The sequence below is a fragment of the Ursus maritimus genome, unplaced genomic scaffold (assembly GCF_017311325.1).
Source record: "Ursus maritimus isolate PB19 unplaced genomic scaffold, ASM1731132v1 scaffold_24, whole genome shotgun sequence".
NCBI lineage: Eukaryota > Metazoa > Chordata > Mammalia > Carnivora > Ursidae > Ursus > Ursus maritimus.
The window spans coordinates 42,161,674-42,186,130 of NW_024424897.1; the positions used below are offsets into that span (position 1 = coordinate 42,161,674).

At 38.4% G+C, this 24,457-nt stretch overlaps 1 protein-coding gene and 2 non-coding genes across 3 annotated transcripts in view; all 3 read right to left on the reverse strand.

Moving 5' to 3' along the window:
• The window catches only part of SSH2 (slingshot protein phosphatase 2), a 239,943-nt gene that overhangs the window by 38,664 nt on the left and 176,822 nt on the right, over positions 1 to 24,457 (reverse strand). The window contains 7 exon segments of the mRNA XM_040641086.1: positions 624 to 752; positions 889 to 982; positions 4,575 to 4,769; positions 8,541 to 8,606; positions 9,391 to 9,459; positions 14,396 to 14,517; positions 22,700 to 22,764. Coding sequence (XP_040497020.1) covers positions 624 to 752; positions 889 to 982; positions 4,575 to 4,769; positions 8,541 to 8,606; positions 9,391 to 9,459; positions 14,396 to 14,517; positions 22,700 to 22,764 — 740 coding nt within the window.
• LOC121105081 lies at positions 18,489 to 18,555 on the reverse strand. The gene has a single exon (XR_005837511.1). It is a non-coding gene; the product is annotated as a small nucleolar RNA U2-30 (small nucleolar RNA).
• On the reverse strand, positions 18,918 to 18,994 carry LOC121105083. Its single transcript, XR_005837513.1, has one exon. It is a non-coding gene; the product is annotated as a small nucleolar RNA U2-19 (small nucleolar RNA).

Here is a 24,457-nt window from a genome sequence, read left to right on the forward strand (position 1 = left end):
TCAGAAACCATGAAGAACAATTTCAAGTCACCGAAATTTTAGCAAACACAAAAATATTCAGGGGACTCAAAGTGTAGCTATAAAGTTCCAAACGTTTAAAAGTCCAATGTCTCTCAGTCATAAGTAGTTCCCACCTTCTCTGCTCAGATATAACAGACCTTAGGCAAATGTGGCAAATCTGAAAGAGTGACCTCAAAGTATCATTCTATTTGTATACACTGTATAAAACTATTGTGGATGGGTCTGTTTTTGACTTTTGACTGTCATGAAGAACAGAGGAGATATTTAACAATCCGGGGGGGGGGAGGGCCTGACTTGTGGCATTTACTCACTTCCTTGGTGTAAATTTTCGACCAGTCAATTTTAATCCACCAGCTTGATGTCATTGAATGAGGACTTGGGAAGAGATGAGCAGAAGCACACCATTATTTAACATTTCCATCATATAACAGAGCACAGATAACAGTAAAATGTAGTAGAAAATTAGGAAGTGATGAGGTTTGAGTATTTACTACCTTGGTTTTAAGTTACATTTTATTTAAATATAGTAAAATTTAAGTTGCTCCTCCAGAGCTGGCATGGACTAGATTCAGCACATCACTTACAGTGGCCCTGAGACTTACCAAGAATACGTGCTCAAATATCTGTGTAGGGCTATCCATTTGACCAAGGATCACTATCATTTCATTATCTATAAATTCCTTGAATTCTCGTAAGTTGCACACCATTTGCATTTCCAACTCAGTTCGTATCTGAAACAAAGAGGACATATTTTACTAATCTCTGAAAAGTATCTCTGTACTTTCAATCTCTCATGATTTCTAACCCCACAACTACTGTTATCCCACACTCCTAGCCTTGGAACAAGGAGAACTCAAGGTCTCTTACCTCTTTGGATGTGATATTCTCCAAATCCTTCTGCATCATTATCTCCCTTAATTTGGTTTTAATTAATCTCTCTGTTCGCTCACGTTCAGTTGGTCTGAGAAGAGAGAAATGGTGATTTTTCTTAGGCAGGAATTTGACTAGGTTAATGAATGTGCCATTTGATTATGTTTCCAAATTGGCAGACCTTCCCTCTATTACCCTCAAACATTTATATTCTGGGGGCATGGCAAAAAAAAAAAAAAAAAAAAAAAAAGGATTTAAAAAAAAGTTTCTTTCCACAATGTACAGAATGCAAACGTGTAGAAATTATTACTTGAAGAGGCTGTACATGTCTAAAAGCCCTTAAACATACCCACATACATCTACGAAGGAATAAAGACAACAAGCTATACTGTAGATACTACTTTAATGAAGAATCATAGCCATGCTGTTTCACCAAGTACCCCGACGACCACTTGCTGAGCTAGAATATCAAGCTGGGTAGAACAGTGGTGTGATCCACTACGGAACTGGGTCTTCCGTAGCTTACAATGCCACCTGATACTGACCATTCATTGCTATATTCTAGAAAATAGGAAAGATGAAAGAATGATTTCTGTTTCTTCATTGAGGCAAATTCACTCCAAAAGGGGTTTTCAAGGATTAACTACCCAGAGTACTTTCATCCAAAATGTATTTCTTCTCATTAAAGCTCTCACAACATCTCTGTGAAATTGTTATCCCCGTTTTACAGATCAAGGAAATAAATAGCTGAAAGGTTAAATGACATGCCAAAGATCACACACACTGGCAGGAGAACCAGCACTCTCAGCCCAGCCTAACACTCTGCCTGCAGGATTAGGTTGCTTCCCTTAATCTTCTGACTCTTAAAAATAAAATTACCCTTGGAACTTTAATAGGAAATTAAACTAGGAAGTTGACTCTCCAATTACTCTAGAAAGGTATTTGTTCAACGTAACTGGATGCTTCTCTCTAAAAGCATTATTTCATATTATGCAGAATTGAGTGAGGATGACAAAGAGCACTTTCTGTCTCATCTTTCCTCTTACCTACTCAAGAAAGGTATCTGCTCTGTACCTCCTTATTTGGAGATGGAAATGGACTAAGCCTTCAGGCATCCTGCCTGCCCTTGCTGCCTACCGCCTTATCACTGGCTGCAAAAATAGCTTCAGTAATCTCCAAAGATGGCTGCTCTGACCGCACAACCTTGGGGCTCCCCACCACTTGGGCTCACAGTTTCTCATGAACACTGCAGAATACAGATAATGTCTGTGCCTTTTCCCTATCCACCAAGGCATCCCTGTCTTGACCAGGATTAAAGATCTTAATCATGCTCCTCACCATTTTTCCTAGACATAGCTAATGGTAGAAAGTTATACATTTCAGTCTTCCATTTAAAAAATATTGATAAAAACAAATTTTACCACCTACGTGCATGAGTTAGATTCCCTAGTTAGCAATCTTTCTCCTAATCCTTCACAATACTTCTTTGAGGCAGAGTGGTTTGGGAGCAGACACACCTGAGTTTTATTTATTTTTTATTTTTTTAAAGATTTTATTTATTTGACAGAGACACAGCAAGAGAGGGAACACAAGGAGGGGAAGCAGGCTTCCTGCTGAGCAGGGAGCCCGATGCGGAACTCGATTCCAGGATCCTGGGATCATGACCCGAGTTGAAGGTAGATGCTTAATGACTGAGCCTCCCAGGAGCCCCACACCTGAGTTTTAATCCCAGCCCTGCTACTTCCCAGTGGTACGACCTTGAACAAATTCCTTCCCTTCTCTGAGTGGGTTTCCTTTTCTACAAAATGAGGATAATAATCATATCTGCCTCATGTGGTTCTTATGAGGATTAAATCAGGTACCACGTATGAAGTGCTTGGTATAATATTTGACGTACACTGGAGGCGCTATACACGTATGTTCCCTTTTCTCCCTTCCTTGTATTGCAAAATATAAACTTTATTTGCAGTACAGCACCTAAATCCATTTTGGCACACATTCTCCCTATATGCTCAGCATTCTTTTTTAGGCTTTTCTAGTCAATTTAGGGAGGAGGAGGGAATGGAAAAAACATTACAACACAAGTACACTTTCTTGCTCGATTTCACTAGAGAAAAACTCAGAAAATACATAAAAACACAAAGAAAAAATCACTGAAAATCCCTGCATCAGAGATAATCATTATCAATATTATGACCTACAGCTTTTCAGTCTCTCCTTCTGTGACAAACAGACATTTGGTTAGTAAATAGATCTTAAAATTGGGGTTATATGGTACATACTAAGAGCTAACATTTAATGAACTTCTATCACGTGCCAGGGACTACACTTTACATTATTCTTTTTGCTTAGGGATAGAGATAGATTATGGCCAATTTCCTTTCCTTTTTTTTCTTTCTGATGTAATATCCAAATTTTCTCTAATAAAATCATGAGAAATGAAGAATTTTCTCTCTCTCATGTAAGTCTGGTTTACATTTTTGAGCCAGATGAGACATCCATCCTTTGATACCCATCAACCAGCTATAAAGCATGAAATCAGTAACATTTTCCAAGATTCTGAAAGCCAGACTAATCCTTATCTCTTCAGTTACTGTGGGATCTTCAAAGGACTAGAGCTAATGAAAAGGAGGTCCTAGTATCAGTAACATCCTATGCAAAAAAGCTTCCACCACTTTTTCGCCTGCTCTGTTCACACAATTCTTGGAAATTTCACCTTTTCCAGTAAAAATAAGTTTACACTATTATCTAAATTAAGCATTTTCTTAAAACAAAACAAAAAAACCACGAACTGTTTTGGTATCAATTTAGGAATCTGAAGGTGAATGTTTGTATGGTCAGATAGTAAGTAGCTACTCTTCTTTTCCAGCTGCAGAATATCTTGGAAGCGCAGGAAGATCAATTCAGAGCAGAATAAACAACCTGATTAACTTCCAAAGTAGTCACATAAGTTTCAACACATAGACCTAAAAAGGAAATAAACATCAACTCCACCTCAGGCCTTCATCCAACTTACAGTACACCAGGAGGATTTAATACAACCTCACTGACAAAAAAGGCAGTGATGGTGCTGAGTCAAACACCTGAATTATAAATTATTTTTTAAAATATGTGAATAGAAATCAATTTAAAATTAGCAAAGCAACCTAGGCAGTCCATCTTGTTTTCTTAAGTATTGGAAACATCCCTTTAAAAGCTTCTCTATATGTCGGGGCACTTGGCTGGCTCAGTAGAACACGTGACTCTTGATCTAGGAGTTGTAAGTTCGAGACCCACACTGGGTGTAGAGATTACTTAAAAATAGAATCTTAAAACAAAAAAAAAGCTTCTCTGTGTCATTAATTTGCTTACCAAATGCTTCCTTCACAGGTCATGTAAAGGCAGACTTCAGCCTAACTCCCTTCAAACTCAAACGTCAAATTAGTGGAATCTGAATGGGATTTTATGGTATTGCAATTCTGTACTGTGGAGATTCCACTGTGCCCAGGAGTGAAACTCCTTAGGCCTTTGCAGACAACAGAAGGAACAGGGTTCTTTGTGTGGCAGATATGTAGTGTAGACATGGACTAATATCACTGGATAAGATTAATTCCCAAGAGGAGAGATTAGGGAGGAACATGTTGCTTACGACCTCCTAGGACACAACAGAGAACACTTCTCTGATCCTGGGTAAGCCCACTTACATGTCTGTGAAGAGAGCTGGAGAGTCAGGCCGGTGGGACTGCACATCCTGCATAGCATTCCATTCATTGACTGACGATTGATCTGAGTTGATGTGGCTCTCGTAATAACTCACCCAGGTGAGAAACAGGCTGCCTGGGTAGTAGTTATGCATTCTGGCCACTTCACAAGCCTTGTGTAAACTCTGTAGTGCAGACCTGAAAGATAGGCTGGGAAATGAGCACTGCAGAACTGTGGGGACACCGAAAAGCCAATAATCCATGTGTACCCAAAACTCTTTCAATTTTTAAATCCTATAGAATTTGGCCTCTGGAGAATCTATCCCCTGGAATTTAAGAGTCTCTGATTCTGATTATACTATATTATCTATTCATAGCAATCGGCTAGACACTTCTGGCCGATGCATTATTAAGGTTGGGGGTAGAGATGGGCAGGAGAACTGACAACCCACCAGTGAAAATAGGTTTGGGTACCTATGGAGCTCATGCTCCTGTAGCTGGAACCATGCTGTGGGTATATCACTATAGAAGATCTCAACCATCTACTACATAAATATTTGTTTCCCTTGGTACAGAATCATCTCACAGCATACATTTCCTATGATTCTTAGAGGGTCCACAAAGATCACATAGATAGATGTCCCTCAGCCTTGAGGACATGTCCTTTCATGTCCAGGAAGTACTAATCTAATGGCATTTATCATTCTTGCTGCTTTAGTCTCCCAGTCTCTTTAAACCATTTATTCATACACTTGAGCCACTTTCTAAGAATAGTTCGGGTTTATACTAATTAAATCTCTGACCATGAACTCAGGAACCCAAGAAGGGTAAACAAAACTGAAAGTACCTTTTTTTTTTAACTTTTATTTTTTTATTTGAGAAGAACCTTTTTAGTCATAGGGAAAAGCTAAAGCCAGAAATGCTAGGAAATTAGATAACAGCAAGGATCTTTCTACATTTTGTTTACTGATATATCTCAAGTGCCTATAAGAATGCCTAGTTCATAGTTGGAGAACAGTTAGTATTTGTTAAATGAAATGTCTTATTAGCTAAAGCTAATGTCCCTCTCCTACAGGAAGAGGACATGAGAGAATTCTATATACAATCCACTTACATCTTTCTTTTAAAAATGACGTTTAATTTCTTCCCCCCATAACAAAAGTGATCCATGCTAACTTTAGAAAATTTAGGGACCTTAAGTAAAAGGCAGAAATATCCTGTAGTCTGACCACTGAGAAATAACCACTGTTAAAGTTTTAGTATGGATCTTTCCAGTCTTTTTGTCTACGCCTAGATCTATAATAAAGATATGACCACATTCTACATACATTTTATTTTTATTTATTTTTAAAAAAGATTTATTTATTTATTTTAGAGAGAGAGAGAGAGAGAGAGAGAGCAGGGGGAGTGGCAGAGGGAGAGAGAGACTCTCAAGCAGACTCCCCACTGAGTGCATCTCACGACCCTGAGATCATGACCTGCGCTGAAATCAAGAGTCGGACGCCCAAACAACTAGGCTACCCAGGTGCCCCTCTCCATACATTTTAAACTTGATTTTAGTTTACACCGTCTTGTCAACATCCATGTCAATATTCTTCAACTAGATTATTTTAAAGGTTGTATTATATTTAATAACATGGATGCACCACAATTTAACTAATTCTTATTTTTCAGACATTTAAATTGTTTTCCACTTTTTGCTATTATTACAACACTGACAAACATTCTTATAGTTTTTTCACGTACCCACAAGTATTACCTTAAGATAAATTCTTAGAAGTAGAATTACTGGGTCAAAAGGGCATGCAAAATGGTAAAGCATATTGGCAAATCATTCTCAAGGAAGGTTGTTCCAGTTTAGTCTCCCATCAACAGTAAAAGACAATGTCTGTTCCCTGAGTCCTTGTCAAGCCCGTATAATGTAAATTAAAAAATAAGATAATTACAAATTTGATAAGGGAAAAACATTTCCATCCATTTTTATCAGGGAAACATTATTCCTTAAAAAACAAAGTTGCAGAATCTTTTAAGATGCCTTCTATTACTCAAAGTAAGCCAAATTCTCAGAGAAGTTTATCAAATTCTCGGAGAATTCTCTGTGAATTTCAGTTTCATTACATAGATTTAAAAGTAAGGGCCAGCTAAGTGCAACATGCAGGATATTCAATGCATGTTGTCCTCATCGGGGAAACTCGTGCTTCAAAAGCATATGCCACATGTGTCTGGGGCAAGTGCCCTAAAATACACTCAAGGCTTAGCCACTTCAGATATTTCAGTTGCATACAGGAGCGGGAGGCTACAGTAACTACCTTCCTGTGAAGGAAACACCTGGTCTAAATGCCGCTTTGATCCACAGATCATCTTTTTCTTTTTTCCTGTGACTTTCAGTTCACTACTCCCCTGATGGTACACCAAAAAGTTTATTCTGCAATAAGCTAACAGAAGTAGGACTAGCTAGTTTGCTTTAGAACATTACAGAGTGAACTAGGTTATTACTTGAATCTTCCTTCATTGTCTTAAGAATTAAGACTGCTTTGTACTCCCTCTCAAAATATAACTGAAAACACTGTCATTTATAGGACTTGGGCTGTTTGGTTTTACTTGGTACCTAGGAATAGACAGGTCAGTTGCCTTTAAAGACGCCTTAGTCAAAGAAGGTAAAAGTTTTCCATGAGAAATTTATCTGTGAAATCTGCGCTAAATCTAAAAATCTGGTTTAATTAATTTATTTATTTTTAAAGATTTTATTTATTTATTCGACAGAGATAGAGACAGCCAGCGAGAGAGGGAACACAAGCAGGGGGAGTGGGAGAGGAAGAAGCAGGCTCATAGCGGAAGAGCCTGATGTGGGGCTCGATCCCATAACGCCGGGATCACGCCCTGAGCCGAAGGTAGACGCTTAACCGCTGTGTCACCCAGGCGCCCCTAAAAATCTGGTTTAAACACATGACCTGTAACTCTGTCCCACATCAATTACTGCATGAAATGATAAGACTCTTAAGTTCAGTTGACTCTGTTTTATGACTGCACCCACCTCAAGCCTATCAATCCTGTTACTCAAGGGCCAATGAGTTCCCTGGAATCTTTTTTCAGGCTCCTTTATTTTCTGTTTGGCTTTTGTTCTGTCCATTCTACTCATGAGGACTTCTACTACAGAACAGGCAACTGAATGAGAAACTGAAATTCAAATCCCTAACTCGGGGATAGGCTCTCAATCTTAGAGTCACACCATTCCCTGGTCACATTAGATCATTTTTCTAGATAATCTAGAATAAGAGAGTAAGAGTCTATTCTGCCTAAAAGGAAAAGATGCTCTCAGGCCAGTTATGTAACCTTGCCAAAACTTCAGCTTTCTCATCAATAATAAGGAGCTAATAATATTATTTTGGGGGAGTTGGTGTGATGATTAGATATAATCCATGTAAAGCACAATGTCTGACACAGTTAAGTAGCCCCGAAGTGTTAGCACACAAGCTGATGATTATTAACATCTATAATGTTTAGGCTTTATTTGCATTATGCAGTCTTGCAAACAGTCATTAGCAATTTTAATGGAAATTTATCTACCAATAATATCCCTGATTACCCTAAGCAACTGAACACTAATGCACTGTAGCAGTGTGATGTTCTAGATTTGGCTCTAGACTGCTAACTTAGTCAGTGTGTCCCTATACAACCGTTCCAACCAGCAATCTGATTCATTAAGTATCTTCCAGAGTCTAAGAACACCTCTTAGCTTCACTTGTTCACCAATGCTTAAGGCCTTCCACTATGATAATTTGAAAACTGAACTTCTAGATCATCTTTAACTATGAGGGCCACGCAAACAGATCATACAGCATTTTCAGAGAGAACTGTACTATTCCAAATACCACCACTCACAAAATATTGCCCCAATAATATATTTAAAAACTTTCAGAGAGAAAAAAAAAAAACAACCTTTCATAGAGACATTAAAAGTCCTCTTACCACATTGCCTGTACAGATACAGGTTTGAATATGTGCACTCTGTTATCCGTTGATACACTGAACCCACTAAGGAAACAAAAAAGAATGAGATGAAAATCCACAAGTGAGAGTAGGTTATTTCAGTTGTGCGTTTTCAAGGTTATTTCTCAGGCTAGCAACTGTTGGCTCAATAGAAGAAATCATCAGGCACTTCATGTAGAAGTTAAGAGTATAGAACTTGACTGAAAAGCTTCAACAAATTGTCTGATTTTATCTACTAAGCAAAATGAATGGACTCCCACACCGGAGTTAGGGAATTACAGTTTCCCAGCCTTAGCTACAGACAGACTGTTCTGCTATATATTTCTATGTGGAAGTCTTGTGGGTCCTTAGCAAACCTGACCCTGGTTTTATAAACTGAAGCAAACATCTTGGTCTCTTGGGGACACATTCTAAAAACACCAGGAGGTGGGGGTGGAGGGTCACTGGAAGGAATTGGCACAGGAAAGGGGTTATACTGTAGGCTGACAGCTGGCAGAGGCAGCAAGACGTTATTTGAAACAGAACATATCATCCTCTGGGAGAGCATTGCAACAGTCCCACATGCTCAGATTAAAGAGTGAGCCAACAAACTAGTTTTTCTTTGTTTGGATTCTTACCGTAGTCAGCCTAGAAGAACAGAAGTGAGAGGCCATGGCAAGTTGTATTTTTACTCCACTTTACAAAACGGGAGTTTAAAAGGACTCACTGAGTTGCTGACATGACAGTTCACTTGGGCACACTGGGCCTCCCATTCAGCTTAATGAATGGGCACCAAGATGGAACCCACCCCTTGGCTTTCTATAGGATAATAAAAAGGGAAAACTCTTACCCATCACCATCCAAATGAATTAGGGTATCACTCCAGAGGGGCAGAACTAAGCCCATGGTACAAGTGCTACTGCAAGACAAGAAACAGTCCATAGGTTAATTCCTGTTATTCTAGGAAGCAGTTCTTTATTAACTCTTTCAACACAAAGGATATAGCCCCCAAACTCTAAATTCTGGCATGTTAGAATGGAGGAATTTCTATCATATAACTATCAATCTAATGCATGTGCTCTGGCTGTATCAAACAGGTGGTTAGTCAGGTCCTTATATATTTAACAAAGAAAACTTACTGACTGAGTGCCTTGTATTGCTATCTCAAAAGTGGCCACTGTCTAAAAAATCCAGGTGATTGCTGCTGACTTGTGACTGGCAGGTTTCACCCCAAGGTCACAGCATCCAATTCAACTCCAAACATACTTTCTAATGCCAAGAACTATTGCTGGTTGCTGAAGACCTCTGAATACATGATCTGCTCAAATTTAATTCTGAGGTTTATGTAGATTTATTGAACACCAGAACACGTTCAATAGTCTAAAAGGGAAAGGGAATTAAACTATATAAAAAAGTAATTGTTAATGGTTTGTGATCAAGTTAGAGAGACAAAATACACACAATACAACTTAAATAAATAAAGCAGTGCTTGGTGACTGCACTGAACTAGTCCAGCACTGCTGAAATGCAGAGTGAATAGGAATGTCAACAACCAACAAAAGGGGAACCCTAGTATGGTACATGAAAATCCTACTTAAATTACACATGAGCCCAAGGAGGAAACCAGCTTTAAGTTACTGCAACAGGTTGGACAGGAAGCCATGAACTCCCAACTGTGTCTCTATCACATCACCCCTCTGGACAACTGTAATCTACCCCAGACCTCTGCCACTTTCTCTCGGTAAGGCTGCCGTAAACCATTTTCCCCTTCCATCCAGTCCCCCAAAGGATCTGACACCATCTCCCTGCCAATGTATCTAGCAAAGCAGCATCGTGTAGTAGAAGGAACCTCAGACATGGGAGGTAGAAGAGCAAAGTACGATTGACAGCACAGGCTCTGGCATCAGATGGGTTCTGGAACCTGGGTTCTGGCACTAACGGTATAATTTTAGGCAAATTATTTAATAGCTTTGTGCTCCAGTTTCCTCATCTATCAGACTGAATAAAAATACCCTTTGATTGGGCTGTTTTTGAAGGTTAAATTAGATAACACACTAAAAAATGTGTGTAACGGCACCAAACATAATAATAATTACCACTTATTGGGCAGTTATACTTTGTCAAAATATCTGGATTTGATCTTCTTCAGTATTTCAATTCCTTTTGACAAGTTATTTACCCTCTCTCAGGCTTAATCATCTTAAAATGCAGGTAACAAAACCTACTCTCATAGGGTTATCATAAATATTTTAAAGTGAAACAATGCATATGAATGAACTGTCACTTAAGACAAATGTTGAATATGAATTTTTAGTGAGTGCTCTAAGACAACTGAAAATGACCGGGGTGCGGGGAGGGGGAAGAACATCATGAAAATGCATTGAGAACAACGTGAGGAATACCAAGCTTTTGCTACCGGAGTCCCTGCAGGGCCAATGAAGGCCGGTCCCTAGTGGGCTGTCTAATGCTTTGCACTGTATTTGCCCGCCTGCGTTACTCACTGCCGAGCACTGTGTGCTCTACTAATGATTCCAGAATTCAGGAGAATCAAATCAAGATTGCAACGGCTTATCCACATTGGAAGGCTGGGCCTGAGCTATATCATGCAAGAATCCAAGAGGGAGGAAGACAGCTCCGCCACTATTTTTGTTGAGTAGATGAGGTGAGCACAAGGAAAACTTGTTTCGAGATGGCTTCCCAAGATGGAGTGGGGTTATTTTCAGAATGGTTCCTTTTTCTTTTTCTTTCTTTCTTTGTTTTTTTTAAAGTGAGTGCTTAGCCAGGTTCCTAGCAACAAGTATAGTTTGGGTATAAATATGAAGGGTTTATAGCCTGGTAACAAATCTTGAAATTAAGTAACTACAGAAGAAGATACAGGAGATCCAAAGAGTGTGATCTGTGAGCTTGTGAGCACACACCAGTTAAACTTCAGACAAGCGACAGTGATATACAGAAACCAAACATCACAAGTTCAGCTTAAACTCAGGTCAGGCTGCTTCTTTACATTAAGTAGCTTTTTCACACAATAGGAAAGGGAGGCCTGAATTAGGCACACCTAGTATTTTTATCTAATCTACCTTGACTTTCTTCAGATATTTGTCCTTTAAAGTATAGGTACTTATTTCAGTAGATACTCATCCCATTCAACAAATATTTATTGAGTGCCTGTATGTACCAGACATTTCAAGGTGTTGGGGGTACAAAGAAAAATTATAAAACACCACCATAAAACTCTATTATTTAATTAATTCATTCATTTTTAAAAGATTTTATTTATTTATTTGTGAGAGAGAGAGACCATGAGTGCAAAAGTGGGGGGAGCAGCAGGCAGAGGGAGAAGCAGGCTCCCCACTGAGCATGGAGCCCGATGTGGGACTCGATCCCAGGACCCTGGGATCATGACCCAAGTCGAAGGCAGACGTTTAACCGACTGAGCCACCCAGGCATCCCAAAACTCTATTATTTCATTTTATTTATTTATTTATTTATTTTTTAAAAAAGATTATTTATTTATTTATTTGACAGAGATAGACAGCCAGCGACAGAGGGAACACAAGCAGGGGGAGTGGGAGAGGAAGAAGCAGGCTCCCAGCAGAGGAGCCTGATGTGGGACTCGATCCCAGAATGCCGGGATCACACCCTGAGCCGAAGGCAGACTCCTAACGACTGCGCCACCCAGGCGTCCCCCAAAACTCTATTATTTAAGAATTAGAAATATATTCAGTGCAATTTGGATACCAAGGTTACATTGTATATTAAAAAATTTATTACTTAAAATATAACACAATATTTAAAAATACTATAAAAAGGCTAAATGAGTTGGTATATCATATCTTGAGAACTACTTGGGAAGATAGGTCTGTCATAAACAATCTGGATTCACTTTGGCTTGGTAGTGTTTTGAAACATTAACTTTTTGTATTCTCAGATAAAAAATGATACAAATTCCTTCAAAAGCAATTGAGCTAGAAATGATACTAGATTACCTGAGTCCCAGTATTCTGAAGTGGGCAGCACTTTTCTTGCTGTCCAAGGAGCTCATTCACAGACGATGGATGAGAATTCATAATACCAAATTTACCAAACAGAATGAAAACTAGTTTCTATAGCTTTTCACATCACATTTTTGTCTTCCATAAAATAAAATTTTCATTTGTTAGATATGATTCAGGCAGGACCATTACTGAAGATAGACACAGTTCATTGAGGATAAATTATTGGGCACCCATATTAACAAACATTCTTTATGATTTCTGGCAATATTTAGAACAAAGTGAAAGAGATAAGATTACACCTCTGATTTCTCACACTCTGGGTCAGGGAATCTGAAGTTGTTGCCTTGTGTCTTTAGGGGAAGGCTCAAGTGAAGTTTCCAAGCAGTCTCAGTTCCTGTTTTATGGGGTTTCTAAGAGAGGAGTCAGGAAGAACCAAAGGAAATAGGATATACGATAGCACTGTCCAACTGAACTTTCTACAATGATGGAAATGTTCTATATATGTACTGTCCAATAGGGAAGCCACGAGTCACATGTTGCTGGAGTACTTGAAATGTGGCTAGTTGTGATTGAGGAACTGAAAATTTAATTTTGTTTAATTTTAACTTATTTAAATAGTCACCATGTGGTAGTGGCTACTGTATGGGACATCACAGATCTAGAGAGATAAAAATCTAAATCAGAGGTCTTAAAATACTAATGAATGTAGGCAAGGTAGTGCTCTTCAAAGGATAAACGCTTACTGAAAGGCCTGTTGCTTAGCTAACACCAGAGGTTATATCCACTCCGGAGAAAAACTAAATGTGGTTTACAAGTCTGTGCAATTTCAGAGCATACAATTAAAGGCTGTAAGAGTTATACAAGGTAACAACCCAGGCCTTGTGATCCTTGTGAAACCACAAATAATTTTCAGGTTGACTGTACAAGCTTAGGTAAACACTTGTTTGAGAAACCTAATGACAATGTGATTCTTTTCCTCCCAACATAATTAGAATCACTCCCAGTCTCTTCTTTGTGGCTAAATTCTCCCAGGCCTGGGTCACACTGCTAGCTACTCCACAGTTCCATTCTAGTCTCAAACCAGGAAATCAATGCTTTGAGACATCTGGCAGGATTTCCTGAGGCTTATTATCTAGAGTGCAAAGATCTGCTTAGCCACATTCCACAGTCTTCCCAAGGTTTCTCCAGAAGAAGTGAGAAAATAAAAAAGGAAAGCAATAAACTTTAGGGACACAAAAGAGCCAGGTTCTGAATATGACACCTTTAATTACAGGACGCAAAGTGCTGCTAAAGCCAAAGATGCATGATTATAAAAGGTTCAGTTCTGAGTTAAAAAAAGTCAATTCCCTCCCACCCTGCCCTTTTAACTCAGAAGAAGGAAAAAGGAAGAAAAACATTTGGTAAAAGCAGGGTGTAAGGCCATGAATAAATATAAGAGATTAGAGTTAAAGTGGGCTCTCTTTGAACCCAAGATCTACTGGTGCACTGTCACAAAGGGTGCGTGCCCTAGGATCAGCAAAGTGAATCATTACTGCTTAAAATAAAGTTAACTACAAAGGCAGCTTTTTATTCCTAGAGATATAAGTTTAAATCATTTGTATTTAAATCATTTATATTCATTACCATCTAAGGATGAGAGGAAGGTAAGGAATAGTGATATATTAGGAACACAACCAAAGACATTCATTACTCATTTTCATCTCTCAAGACTGTATGGCTAAGACTCTTTGGTGCTCCCTAGTTTTAGGCATCGAACTTTAAGAGTAGAATAGCATAAGATGTTTTTGTAGTAACTCAAAAGGCAACTGGAATAGTTATTTCAAAAGGAGTTTTCTCATCCTTCCTTCTATGGTACCATACCTGTCATTAGAAGAGAAATCCATTCCTAGGACGATGCTTTCTTCAGTGTCTTGTCTACCATTGGTTGAGACCACTACCATATAGCGTGTTCTATTCTGGTAAGTACTTTCTAGTCTTACAGCCTGGAAGTTAACAGACAACAGATATATTATTAAATTTAGAAGGTCAGTCTTAGATCATTCAACCTTTTTTTACATCAGCATCTTAAAGCATGCTCAGGAAGACTTAAATTCAAATTCCAACTCAGGTATTAACTATGAAACCTTTAGTAAGTTAATAAATTAACTGGAGGTAGATCTAATAATACCTGTCCCATTGGATTATAAGAATCATATGAAATACTGCATGTTTATAAAGCACAGTGCTTGTCATATAGTAAAAGCTCAACAAATACTGGCTACTAGCATAATTTATAATAATAACTACCAGGCCATGTTCTAAAGATTGAAGAGGGAGATGTGAGGTATATGAATGTGAGCACTGGACTCAAAAGATGCAAGTCCCACAAATAATTATGATCAAAGCAAGCTATTAATATAAAAGAGGAGTATACGCCATTGAAATCTTACAGATTACATACTGCAAGATTTCCTTCTTTAATTTCAGTGATAAAGAACTTGCTTTTTCAGAGACTTATATTATTTTTTCGTCAAAAAACTTTTTATTTATTGCTTGTTTATAATATTTTAAAATGGCCTTCTGAAAATTTGAATATGGCCAGGGTCTTAAAAGATATTAAGGATTTACTGTTAGTGTTATAATGGCATTGTAGTTATGCCTTTTTCTGAAGTATCTGGAATAAAATGACATGGTGTCCAAGCTTTACTTTAAAATATTCCAACAAGGGGACGCAACCAAGATGTCCTTCAGTAGGTGAATGGATGAACTAAATACATCCAGAAAATGGAACATTATTCAGCACTAAAAACAAATGAGCTATATGAAAACACATGAAGAAATCTTAAGTGCATATTACTATGTGAGAGGAGGCTACATATTATATTATATTACATATATAATATACATATTACATGATTCCAACTATATGACATTCTGGAAAAGGCAATATGAAGTCATTAAAAAGATCAGTAGTTGCCAGGGTGTAGGGGAGTATAGAAGTTTTTAGAGCAGTGAAACTACTCTGTATGATACCAAAGTGATAGGTACATGTCATTATATGTTTGTCAAAATCCATAGAATGTACAACACCAAAACTGAACCCTAATGTAAACTATGGACTTTGAGTAATAATGATGTGTCAAGGTAGGTCCATCAATTGTAACAAATGTACAACTCTGGGTGGGGGATGGTGATAATGGGGAAGGGATAGTAGTAAACACACATAAGGAGGTAACATAGTAAAGGCACATAACACAGTAAAGGCACATAAGTAAACCCACTGGAAGGCAGCATGGACTCTCTGATTCTAGGAACACATACCACAAAATATTAAACTAACCAGAAACCCAGCGCAGGTGAGCTAACTGTTCAGTTAGAGGCTCTTTCATTCTCTGTCAAGGCTCAAATACAAACGGAATGGGAACAAGTGAACCGTGCTCCTGATAATTTCTACACAGCTTCTACACCAACCAGTGGCAACTGATTGGCTAAGCTAAAACTGATAAAAGGAAAAAAGAAATAACCTCCACAAATATTACCCATCGTACAAGTTATCAGGCTAAGTTAGCGGGTGGGCAGCAAGCATTTCTTTGGGATATTTAGGGTAAATATTAGTCGTCTCTTTTTAAAAAGTGAGGTGTTGGGGTGCCTGGGTAGCACAGCGGTTAAGCGTCTGCCTTCGGCTCAGGGCGTGATCCCGGCGTTGTGGGATCGAGCCCCACATCAGGCTCCTCTGCTATGAGCCTGCTTCTTCCTCTCCCACTCCCCCTGCTTGTGTTCCCTCTCTCGCTGGCTGTCTCTGTCTCTGTCAAATAAATAAAATCTTAAAAAAAAAAAGTGAGGTGTTGATTTACTCGTAATATCAATGGCATGTCAAACGTTAGGTCTTCCCTTATTAATATAATCATAACATCAGGCCCCAAACCTAATGGGAAAGACCCCAGTCATTTATACTGATTTAGGATCGAGTAATAGGTGCATCTCACACTTCTTCAATTCCAAGTTTCTTTTTTTTTTTTTTTAATTTTATTTATTTGACACAGAGAGAGACAGCCAGTGAGAGAGGGAACACAGGCAGGAGGAGTGGGAGAAGAAGAAGCAGGCTCCCAGCAGAGGAGCCTGATGTGGGGCTCAATCCCAGGGCCCCGGGATCATGCCCTGAGCCAAAGGCAGACGCTTAACGACTGCGCCACCCAGGCACCCCCAAATTTCTTATTTTGAAGAAAGGCACTTAGAGGCCCTGGGATTTGATCACAGACCTCTAAAGAGTAACTACATAATTGCTAATTCTTTTTTTTTCTTTTTAGGATTTTATTTTTAAGTAATCTTTATATTCAAAATACGGCTCGAATTTACAAATCTGAGATCAAGAGTTGCATGCTCTACTGACTGAGCCAGCTAGGTACCCCAATTAATTCTTACTAAAAGAAGTGGAGCTTTAATCAGGGGGTCAAAAGTCATGATAGTAATTCTTGACACCTATATCCTAAAGAAGGCTGAGATAAAATTTCTTACAGAAAAATCTCTGCAGGGGCACCTGGGTGGCGCAGTTGATTAAGTGTCTGCCTTCGGCTCATATCACAATCCTGGACTCCCAGGACAGAGCCCTGCATCAGGCTCCATGCTCAGTGGGGAGTCTGCTTCTTCCTCTGCCCCTCCCCCTGCTCATGCTCTCTTCTCAAAAAAATAAGTAAAATCTTTAAGAAAGAAAGAAAGAACAAACTCTGCAATGCTGAGGATGGGCCTGAGGTTTCAAATTTCTGTTTAGGCTTCAAGATTCAAGGTTAAGAAATTAATATTTTAAGAGCCACAGCATAAAGAAAAACCCAATACCCACCTGGGTTAGAGATTTATCTCACATTCCTCTGCTAGGAAGAAGATTGATACAATCTAATAATCTAATTTAATTCATGAAGTTAATCAGAGAAATGCAATTTAAAAAACGGCAATCTGTACATAATACCCTAATATTAGAATTGGCAGCAATTCCAGTGTTTCCTCAGTCTCCAAAATTTACACGGACTAGATGACCGAAGTAAGACAATAATTCAGGTGCATTTGATTAACTTCAGTTCTCACTGAAAAGGATACCACTGAAGTCTATTCTAATTATCCAGCCAAAACAATATTTTGAATTCTAAAACTTCACAACAATAGCAACTGAGAACATTATTCCAAGAAAGTCCACTTATAGCCTAAATTTGGATCCTATTCCAAGTGTCAAGTGACCTCCACTCAGCAATCTGAGGACTGAGGTAGGTCTGAGAAGTCATCTGCCTCTGCTTTATTTCTGATAAGAACCCAACCTATTTGCCGGGCTCATCTACAAGAGAATGATGTTAAAAATTCTCTCAGTAACTAATTTAAATGCTTATAATCTAATTATAAGCAGTTCACAAACACCACCTGATAAAATAACTTCTGTCCTCAGCAACATCCAACATCAAGAAATACTATTCCTTAAGCTTACACTGCACCTTTGCCTTTGATTTCTTTTCACCAAGAGGCTTACATCACGCCACTGCACGCAGTGTTTATCCTCAAGGAAGCCACATTACAAAGTCCCAACGGCTAGACAGGCAGCTCACCCAATCCATCAGAGAGAAAGGTTTCAAAAATATGTAAATATTAAATTCTAGCCAAAAGAACAAAGCTAAGTCATTATCTAAAATTAAAACAGACTTCAGATGTAGCACTAATAAACTAAAGAACACGGTTTTCAAAAGAAATAGAGCTGGAGGGAGTCTCAGGATTTTATTTTTTTAGTTTTTATCTCTATGAAATTCTTCAGTTAAAAAAAATCTATGTATTATATTCTGTGTAGCCATTAAAAACAGATTCATTTCTTGACAAGGAAAGATATCCAAAATAAAGTGTGAAGAAAGCAGGTTATAAGTCAGCATTTATATCTCATTTTTGTTTAAAAAAAAAAAAAAAAAGAAAGTACTGACATATACTCTTTTCCCTGTTCAATTCTCAAATCAATTGTAGAAACCTTCATAGTTATAAAGATCAGTAGTAAAACCTTTTCATTGTTGCTCAAAACTGATCAGCCTTTCAAATATAGTCATTTCCCCCAATTTCATTCATCCACGAGCAAGTCCTCAGTTATCCACTTTTTAAACACACACAAACACCCCTCCTCGCCCTCAGACATAAGTCTTATTGTTTTAATGATTTTATTTATTTATTTATTTATTTGAGAGAGCGAGAGAGCACGAGTGGGGGGAGAAGCAGAGGGAGAAGGACAAGCAGACTCCACGCTGAGTGTGAAGCCTGATGCGGGGCTCGATCCTATAACCTGGAGATCACCACCTGAGCCGAAATCAAGAGTCAGAGGCTTAACACTGAACCACCCAGGCTCCCCAAGTCTTATTGTTTTAAATTACTTTATACTTTTGCTTCTCAGAACTACGGAGATCAACTGGGGAGACTAGTAGGTCTTCTGATACTCAGATTTGACTATTTTCATCACTGATTCACTTCAGTAAGAGCAGAAGTCAGAGAATCTGACATACTCACACACACACACACACACACACACACACACACACACACACAGAGACTGGAAGGATGCTTATCCAAATTGCTAAGAATGGTTTTCTCAGAATATAGGATGCAAAGTGATTTTTACTTTCTTCCTTATACCTTCCTGCACTGTGTGATTTTTAAACATTTTATATTTAGAAAAAATAAACCCATTTACATGTTGGGAAACTATCAATGTACTATAAAAAACAAAGTCAAAAAAGTCCTTATTTCTTAAACTTTCCTGCAAAGTACTCAAAAAACACCTCCTTGTACTTTATCAGCACCTTAACTCTAGTTAAGAATATTAAAGTTACTTCTGGGGCGCCTGGGTGGTACAGCGGTTAAGCGTCTGCCTTCAGCTCAGGGCGTGATCCCGGCGTTATGGGATCGAGCCCCACATCAGGCTCCTCTGCTATGAGCCTGCTTCTTCCTCTCCCACTCCCTCTGCTTGTGTTCCCTCTCTCGCCGGCTGTCTCTATCTCTGTCAAATAAATAAATAAAATCTTTAAAAAAAATATTAAAGTTACTTCAAATGTTAGGAAAGTTTTTCATTTCCAAGTCTATTTTTTTTTTATTAAATGGGTCTTTGGTAATGTGCAAGAGTACTAAAAAACCACGGTCTTCATTTTACCAGCTACAGTTTTTGTAAGTACTGACGTTAATGCTTGGGACTGTATTTGGAATGCAGAGCTTCCCTGGAGGAAAAAATGGTTTAGTCTTATTTTCACTGCTAAAGCAAAATGTGGGATTTGGTGCCACTATCTGTTGTTGGGTTATTAAAAAAATAAAGGCAGGACTTTCAGTTGACTATCAAACTTTTAACCTTATGTACAAGCCCCAGGATGAGAATTTTAGCATTCCAAATTTAACTCAAAACAAAAGGCCTTGCTTTGAGTCTACAAATGCTCCTTTCAGTTAGAAAAGTGCTAATTTGTCCAAAGTCACACAATGTATTCACTCATTTTCTTGAAGATGACTCACTCAATAATCTGAAACATAATGACTCTGTGTTTGTAACAATTCAAAACAACTGTAAAATGGCTTGTCATTTAAAATGAATTTATATTTTATAAACGTAAAGCAGTTGAAGCTGCATAGTCTAGCAGGGCAAGAAAGAAAGTTAATTGCCAACTCTGCCTTCCCTGCTTCCTTAATGCTCTCCTGTGGTTAAAGTTATTTTAATGTTCAGAAGCGCAATCTAAATTCCAGAAGGTTATCAAGGAGAAAAAGATAGAGTGATGACAGACCTCAACTTTAACTCTACCAAACCACACAATTTTTGGAAACTATAAACATGTATCTGCCACACATCAAGTATGTGCAAGGCACTGGGATTACGTGTTTTAGACGAGGTGTTCTCAAAGCGTGACTCCTGGATCAGCAGCATCAACATCACTGGAAAACCTGTTAAAAATGCAAATTATTACTGTCCCCCCCTCCCCAAATCAAACATTGTGGGTGGAATCCAGCAAAGAGGGGGCAGTTCAACAAAGCTCTGCTGGTGATTCTGCTGTACTCTAAGGTTTGAGTACCACTGCTTTAGAATATTAATGCTGTAAGAACTGTACAGCTCCTTTCCTCACTTGGAAATAAGTGTTTAAGACAGAAGTATATAAAAATAGAGACAAGATATACATAAATGTATGATGTGATTTTTCAAATTAGGATATGAAATAATTATGTAAGGATTTCTTACTTCATATTCTTTAAATTTCAAAGGAAGTTTCTCACTCAACAAAAATTTGTGGCCATTTTAAGAAGGTGATAGAGGCAGCAGTTGAGAGGAAAAAAATGACAGAATTTGAACACAGAATGATTAAGTGAATGAAAAATCAGTTAATTACAACAGAGTTCAGAGACCTGATCATCAATCTTTTACAGACATTCTTGTATTCTACTCATTATTTCTCTTCCCATTCAGAAAACAGATCAACCATTTGAATTTAACATGCCGACAGAAACCCAATTTCCAAGTTACCACCCCAACCTAGAAGGGCCGATCACCACGTGCTTAGAGCACTGCAATAACTACCTGGTGGACCTCCATGACTTAAGATGGCTTCCTCCTCCCCACTATTCTGTAGTAGCTTCTGAGGAATCTCTCTCTCTTTTTTTAGTAATCTCTACACCCAATGTGGGGCTCAAATTCACAATGCAGAGATCAATAGTTGGATACTCTGACTGAGCAAGCCAGGTGCCCCTCTCTTAAATACTGTAGCTGTTCCATGTAATTCCTTGCTCCAAACCTTGTAACGTTTCACACTACTGCTTACTGAAGAAGCAGAGGTACTACCTCCAAGTATCAATCTAGAGGGTCAGATAGGGAATATAAATGAGTGAAGTAGGCCATATCAATATTAAATGGGTAGAAATGCTCTTCACTTTTCATAAAGAAACATATTCATCCCATTTTTGTTTTCCTATTTTAATTAAATCTTCTGCTATAAGAGAACTTACAGCGAAGAAATGATGACAAATGGAGATACTTGGTTTTAGAGTCTAGGAGACAATAGGATATGTGGGGATTATGGTAAATTAAGAGCCCAGGTCATACCCATGCCTGCCCCTTGGGGTCTAGCAAGTTTTATCATGTGAGAATAAGGTCCCAGTGTTGCCAGAATTTTAGATTTTTGAGGACAAGCTCCAAATATGGATTTTTATGTGAAATCATTCAACTTTAAAATTCTGGCTTGGTGGGGCGCCTGGGTGGTGTAGTCATTAAGCGTCTGCCTTCGGCTCAGGGCGTGATCCTGGCGTCCTGGGATCGGGACCCACATCAGGCTCCTCTACTAGGAGCCTGCTTCTTCCTTTCCCACTCCCCCTGCTGTGTTCCCTCTCTCGCTGGCTGTCTCTGTCAAATAAATAAATAAAATCCTTAAAAAAAAAAAAAATTCTGGCTCGGAGGGAAAAACACGACCACTGTGGTCCAAACAAAACATCTGCCACTTTGAGTCCTCTAGTTTGGAGCATTAAATCCCTGCTTGCCTGCCTTGTTTCCCAGTACCTTAGCTTCCTTATAGTAATAATAATCCCCAGATTTGGGCAGCATTTTACACTCTTCAATATGCTTTCATGTCCATTTGATCCTCTCAACTGTGAGAGGTAGAAAGGAGATGAGGATGCAGGCTCAGACAAGCTAAGTAACTTGCCCAACATCACAGGATTAGTAAAAGGCAAAGCCCAGGTCTCCTTACTCTGAGACCAACACAAATCCCTGGCCCTTTTACTCTTTCCTTGTCCCTTACGTGTGCTTTTGCCTCAGTCAGGCCCTGATCTAGAAGGATGGTCTTCTTCCTTTCTGACAATGTAAATTCATCATCTTTTAAGATCCAGCTCAAGCTCTACTGTATACATAAAACCTTTCTAACTAGGGCAAGTCTCACAGTAGTCACTCTTCTGAACTTCAGTTGCTGTTATGGTCAGTAACTTACAAACTGGTGCTTATCGACAGCCTCGAGTCATCAAATTATTTCACATCATTTCACATTAGCTTATATCCCCAATGATATTCTAAGCTCTTTGATGTAAGGACATGCTATTCTTTTTTGTTCCACATAGCTCCTAGCACTCTGTTGGGGCATAAAAATGACGGCTTAATGTTTGCCATCTTAGACAGTCTTTTGAGTAAGAGTTATAATGATAACACTAACTTACCAGCCTGATGTTATCTTCTGGGCGGAGTAATATGAACATTGCTTGGAGATGCTGTTGGAGATCACCTGGTGAAATTTACGAAACAAAAAGTAATTATTCTCCATTGTAATGTCAATAGAGAGGATTCCTTCTACCTTAATAACCTGTATAAAAGAAAGTTCTGGGTCACTGAAGGACTATAATTAGACACAGAAATTAAGTGTCTTAATATAATTATTAACTTTAAGTGGAAAGACAGAATGGTAGACTGCATCTCTATTCATTCACTTTTAGGCTATACTACATTAAAATTTGCTTTATGCTTGTCCAACGGAATGGGTACTTGAAACCAATCTCAGTTTTGTACTATCATGGACGTTGATAAAAGCAATGGTGAGATATGTTGGGCTGTGCTTTCAGGCCCATTAAAGGTAGCAAGGAGGGAATCCTGAAAATGGGGTGTGTGATGAATGGGTTTAGAATGACCTCTAACTTTACAAAAAGCTAACTATTTTGCCATTCTTATTTCTGTAAATCTTCAGTTGCACTTAACCTAAGAAGATTTTTAGATCCCCCTTAGAATAATGTCAATGGCTTAAAATGATTTCCATATTAGTGGCTGATATTCAAGTAAGAGTACTCATTAAATATAGTGGGTCCCAATAAATAAATATTCCACTGAACCTAATGTTAGGTCCTTTAACACGGCCAACCATTATTTGAATACACACTTATTTCTACACATTCCCCAAAACTAAGTTGAATTTTTTTGTATTAAAGTATTATAGATTTCCTCATACTCCTTACTCTATACTAGAAAACCTGGGGCTTTGGCTAGTAGGAGATAATTAGATAACGTACTGTTATAAATGATGACAATCAGAGAACAAAAAACTTCATTCATGCCCACCCAGGTCCAGCTCTCTGAGTCTAAAGTGACTGACATAGCCACCTGATCATAGATGCCAGTGGAACCTGTTCCCACATTCGTCTTGAAATCTACATACAAAATCTTCCTCCAGGTAACTTCAACTGTTAACTGTGAGATGAAATACTGATATGTGCAAGAAGTGGTGAGGGGCAGGAAGAAAGAAAAGTAGGTTAGCAAACAGATATTTAAAAGGCCAGCAAGTCTGAAAGCTTCTCCTTTTATCCCCCCCCCCCCCCCCCGGTTTCCTTCTCTTAAAGAAGAGTTTTCTTGCCCCCAAAATTAAAAAGGAGAATCATTATGTTTGGCCAGGTCTGTTCTACCACATTTCAAACCCAAAGACACAATCTTAAGTCTCATGTGTAAGAACCAGTATGGGCTCATAGATATAAAACCAAGAGAAATGAAAACATATGTCCACACAAGAACTTATACATAAAGATTCACAGCAGCATTATTCATAACAGCGAAAAATGGGGAACAACTCAAATGTCTATCAACTGGTGAATGGAAAAATAAAACATGGTATATCCATACACTAGAATATTATTTGGTCATAAAAAGGAATGAAGTATTGACACAGACTATAATTTAAATGACCCCTGAAAACATGCTAAATGAAAGGAGCCTGTCTCAAAAGATCATTTATATCATTCCACTTATATGGAATGCCCAGAACGGGCAAATCTATAGACAGAGAAAGTAGACTAGTGGTTGTTTAGGATTGGCAGGGAGGGTGGAGGATATAGGGGATGACTGCTAATGGGAAACTGGGGTTCTCCTGTGGGGTGATGAAAATGTTCTAGAATTATAGTGATGGCTGTACAACTCTGTATATATTAAAAAAAAGA